Below are 5,560 nucleotides of genomic sequence, written 5' to 3' on the forward strand. Positions count from 1 at the left end.
CAAAATAACTATGTATACATGTATATATATTAATTAAAAATTTAAATCTAATTTAGTTCCTCTATTTTAAAATAAATAAATAAAGCTTTAGTTTCTATTTTAAAAGTCCATTCTTTAGTCCTCAATTTAACTACTTTTTTTTTTTTTTTTTTTTATGAATAATGTGGGTAACACACTTATTAGACATTTTTACATGATGAGTTGAAAATTCAGAAGGAAAAAAAAAAGGTGAAATGGTTACCCTAAAAAGAAAGTGAACTCGTTTATTAATTATCCACAAAAGGACTCTCTTGGTTTTTCTTCCTCCACCGATTAAAAACAAAGAATTTTATTTCAAAAAATAAAATTCAGGTTTTAAGGTGCAACAGAAGTTCGACACATGTTCATTACAACCTTGGACGTGAGCCACAAGATTCATTCAACTCCTCCACATTTACATGTTGGAGAAAAATAATTTTAAGAAAATAATAACACTATATTATTTTTTCAATCAATGAACGAGGAAGTAGAAATCAACATCTGATGTGTCATCCTCACTGTTACAAACTATCTTATAGTCAGAGTCACAGATTTCATTCACAACTTTTCAATCTATACTTCTTCTTCTTCTTCTGATCAATTCTCTGATTCCAACTTTTCTATTTTCTATCTTCTTTTCTTACACCGTTTCTCATTAGAAGGGTGTTAGAAAGAGGAAGCTTAATCAATTGACAATTCATTGGTAGCTTTTGTGTTTGTGTGTTTTCCTGAGAAACCAAAGTTTTGATCAGTGATTTCTGCAGCCATGACGAATCAAGTATGTATTATATATTTGTTCAAAAAAAGTATGTATTTTTTTTTTGTCAAGTAGCTTAGTGACTGGAGCTCACAGTAAATTGTGGAGAAATGAGATGTCTGAGGTTCGAACCCCAACCCCTGCATATGATATGCAATATCCCTGCCAACTTATATACATGATATGATTATGCTATGTTTTCTTTGATATTAATCATTTGATAATAAATATACGTATTCTCATTTTTATTGAACATTGAGATTGTGGTTCAATTCTTATTTTTTGTTCTAATTTCCAGATAAATATTCAAACTGCTTTTTGTTTTCTTTTCTTTTTTTCGTCAAAAAATACTGATTTTTTATTCTTCTTAGTTCTTTGGAGTGTTATTCACGTAAAACTATACAAAGACAAGCAGACACTAAACTACGTCCATCAACATAGACATAAGAGATACAATATTTTTTTAAGTTTAAACACTTTTTTAGTCCCTTATTTATATTTTAGGGTTGATATTGGTCACGTATTTAAAAAAATTAAAAAATGTACAGACCGATCCTTTATTTTATTTAATTAGTATCATATTAGTCATTCCAATCCATCAAAGCCAAACGACGTGCACATGCCATGTAAGTTAATATCTTATTCTTTCCATTTTACTAATTCTACTATAAATCAAAATTAAGGTTTATTGAAACTCATATCCCCAAATTAGAGATTGCAACCAATCTTCTTCTCCATCTTAGCAAACATGTCAAATTCACGAGGTTCTCATCAACTTCCTTTCTGAAATTGTTGAACAATATGATGCAGAAGATGGATCCAACATAAATTCACAAGAAAGTTGTACTTTAAATCCTTGAATTCACATGAAAAGGACTAACATAATATCATTTAGACAAATTAAGGGATCTACATGCAACTTTTTTTTTTAAGATAAGAGACCAAACAAGTGTTTAACTTTTTTACGGGAGGAAATACAACTAATATTCATGAGATTTGAAACGTTAAGTTTTTTTTTTCCTTCTTTCTTATGTACATTTGAAATGTTAAATTTGTACAACTTGTGCTGTCAATTTTCTTTCACTATCAAATAAAAAAAATTGAAAATTAGTGTATCTTTGGTTCCACTTTTGGAAAATGTCAAAATTATAATGTGTTAAATATGTTTTTTTGTCCATATAGATATATACAAAACTTTCTTTTTAGTCTCCTTAAAAATTTTCCTCCGCTTTTAATCCCTCAAAAATCTTTAATCTTCATTTTTTGATCCTACTTTTAAGTCAACTTATATGTAGCCCTCATATTTTTAATGAAAATTTTCAGGAATATTTAAAATATTATAAGAATTTCTTAAATATGAATTATTATGTTTTTGCCGCTTATAAATATATATGTAATTTATGTTTTGTTAAAAAAAAAATATTTTTTATGAGAGATTCTTATAATATTCTAAATATTTCTGAAAATTCTCATTCAAAAATATGAAGGTTATACATGAGATGACTTACAAGTATGGACTAAAAATAACGATTGAAATTGTTTGAGGGACTAAAAATGGAATAAATATTTTAAAGATACTAAAACAAAACATTGGTATAATTATAGGGACCAAAAACATATTTAACTCAATTATAATTGATTTTGACATGAATGTTTTTCAAGTAGAATTGATTCTAACTTAAAAATATGATTTATAACTTTTGACTTCAAACATGATTTTTATTCTTATTTTTGTTTAAGGGCTTAAATTTATTGTATGACACACTTTTATTTCCGAACATACTTCACTTTATATTCAAATTGGAGCATTCACATTAGAGATACCAAAGATTGGATATTTAAATGGAGTCTCATGTGTACAAACCACTCGTTTATAATTTTTAAATAATAACTCAATTCCTTCAATCCAATACGTAAAAATTTACTAGATAAATTGCATCAATATCTTTATATTATTATATTTTTATATTAAATATGTGTCGCGGAGAGAGTATTTAACAAATCTCTCCTACTCCACAAACACTACTCACTTTGAGGTATCCATTAGGCCCGAAAGCATAGATATGCTCTCACCATTTGAGTGATCTTACTCTTAACTAAAATCAATTTTTGTGAGCGCATAAACAAACACGCACGACACATGCTTTGAAATGGAGAGATATCATTAATGAGTTGAATATATAGTCCTCAAAAAGTATTTGAATGCTTCACTTGGAGAAAGTTAGAAGGGCTTATGAATTCTCTTGTTTTCAATGGAGTATTTAGTGTTTTATCCCCTCAAACATTATGCAGTACATAGGGATTATTTAATTGTAGAATTTCCATTGATCCAAATTTGATACATCATACATGTATTCATGTGGAGGGAAAAATTTACTGCAGAGATGAAGATTCCTTAGTGGATAAATGATTTCTGGTCTAGTACGCTCTTAAGGTTGTCTTTACATCAAAATTAATTTTTGAGTACATCTTATTGATTACAATATAGCTTATATTTTTCTATTTCAAAATGTAGGAGCAAGATGGATTAACTTGTTCCAGTGTTAGCCCTGCAGTAGGAAATGTAGCTGGATCACATCCTGTTACTCATATTCAACTCAGCGATCAGTTATCTTGCGCGAATGATTATGCTCTTAAGGTTCTCTATGGATTCTTGTTGATACACATTGAAAACCATATTAAATTTTCATAATTACTATCTTGTTTGTTTGTTTGTTTTAATTAATTTTCTTTGTACTTCAATAGGCAAGGAAACCATATACTATATCAAAACAGAGAGAAAGATGGACAGATGAAGAACATAAGAAGTTCCTTGAAGCCTTAAAGCTGTATGGCCGGGCCTGGCGAAGCATTGAAGGTATGACTGGTTTGAAATTTCCATTTATTAGGAAAGTATAGCTAACAAGGAAATTAATTAATGAACGAGTATGATTGTGCTTGGTCTAAGTTTTGAGATTATTTATTTTCTCGACACAGAACATGTCGGTTCAAAGACTGCGATCCAGATTCGAAGTCATGCTCAGAAGTTTTTCTCTAAGGTCTATTCTCAGGCACACTTTTTGTACCATAAACCATAAACAAAACAATGCTAAGATTTTGATGGCCCTATAGGATATCTAAGTAAAGTGCAAATATGCAACTTATTTGAGATAGAAGGGTTCATCTATTTGTGTTTGAACATCACTCTTGATTAACTCCTTTGTCTTGATTCCATATCAGATTCTTCGCGACACGAGTGCAAGCATTACAAACACCAAGGAATCGATTGAAATTCCTCCTCCTAGACCAAAACGTAAGCCTATGCACCCTTATCCTCGCAAGCTAGTTGAGACGGTCGGTACTAAAGAAATTTCAATCCTGAAAAAGGCAATAAATTCTAATTCTCTGAAGACATCAGATTTTGATCAAGCAAACCAATCTCCCAAATCAGTTTTATCTACACTTGGTTCCGAAAGCCTTGGTTCATCCGATTCAGATACACCAAACGGAAGTTTATCTCCGATATCATCGATTAGTTGTGTCCGAGCAAGTGTTTTCAGGCCTGCTGAATTCAAAACACCGTCAGAGGAAGAAGCTAGGCTAGATGCTGATTCAGCTCCTGATGAGAAACCTCTTCTGGTAACTAACTTCCTAATCCATTTCATCTTATTGACAATGATATCTTGAGAAAGTTATGCATGATTAATATGTTCCTCCACTTTATCTTATCGCTAGAAACTCGAGATTCTCTCTGATGAAAGTGTTTCTGCAAAAGAAAGCATAGCAGAAGAATCGTCTCGTCCAACTCTTAAACTTTTTGGGACGACTCTAATTGTAAAAGATTTCTGCAAACCATCTTCTCCAACAATTGAGGCATGCAAACCAATACCTCATGACATACATGTTAGAAAGGGAGAAGGAAAATTGGAACTTCTTGGCAAAAGTACACTATGTGAAACATCAGCCATATCTCAGTTAAGAGTAAGAGTGAGGCGTGAAACTTGTGGGAAAGGGTTTGTGCCATATAAAAGGTGCATGTCGAAAAATGAAAACCAGTCTTCATCTGCAACAGCTGATGAAAGATAAGAGAAAAACTTCACCTTTCACTATATTTTTCTCTTTTGAGATAGACTAGCTGTGTTTTTCGTAACTCTTGATTGATATCACGGTGACAACCGCACTTTAGGAGCGAAGCTCCAATCTGTTGCTTGGGATAAAAACAACGGTGAAGACGCGAGAAACGCCTATGCTAGCTACAGCTTGTGGATGAGCTGGTTATGAAAAAGGGAGGCAAAAGAAGGGGACTATAAATTTTACATGTTCTCTTTGTTGCAAATTGTTGTTGCCGCTAAATCCCCAAAGTTTCCTTTTTGTATTTTTCCTTTCAGCTGTGAATTGTCAATTGTTTTTGTTTCACAGCTCTTAATGCTCAGTCGTTGGTAGAAGTATTTAGTTGTCTGGTCTACATACGTGTTTAAGTTACATGTGCAATGTGTTAAATGAGCTTGGTTTTCATCCCAAATAACAGCTCAAGGGATGAGGGTCCCCAACCATTCAAGAAGAAGAATTTTTTTGGGGTAGCCTTGGCTACCTCGTGCCATTGAAGGGCTTATGCAATCTTAGAACACAAAGGTTCAAGTCGCAAGACACCTTTGTTTATGCAATCTGAATAGAAACTTCCGAGTAATTTTTAAATTCAAGTGAAGGATTGTTAGAACACAAGGAGGAGGAGGAGGAGTATTAATATATGAATTAAAAAAATTCATAAGTCAACTTTCTCAATAATTGCTCATTCATTTATAAGGC

The 5,560-nt window shown here is 31.7% G+C and overlaps 1 protein-coding gene across 1 annotated transcript; it reads left to right on the forward strand.

The window, feature by feature from the left end:
• Window positions 1-467: 467 nt before the first annotated feature.
• LOC11411332 (protein REVEILLE 2) lies at window positions 468-5,245 on the forward strand. The gene is made up of 6 exons (XM_039831370.1): window positions 468-796; window positions 3,291-3,413; window positions 3,521-3,632; window positions 3,752-3,813; window positions 3,995-4,393; window positions 4,490-5,245. Exons 1-6 carry the CDS (start codon window positions 785-787, stop codon window positions 4,838-4,840), a joined length of 1,059 nt encoding a protein of 352 aa, XP_039687304.1. The 5' UTR covers window positions 468-784; the 3' UTR covers window positions 4,841-5,245.
• The last annotated feature ends 315 nt before the right edge of the window (window positions 5,246-5,560 follow it).

Source organism: Medicago truncatula, chromosome 3 (genome assembly GCF_003473485.1).
Source record: "Medicago truncatula cultivar Jemalong A17 chromosome 3, MtrunA17r5.0-ANR, whole genome shotgun sequence".
Taxonomy (NCBI): Eukaryota; Viridiplantae; Streptophyta; class Magnoliopsida; order Fabales; family Fabaceae; genus Medicago; species Medicago truncatula.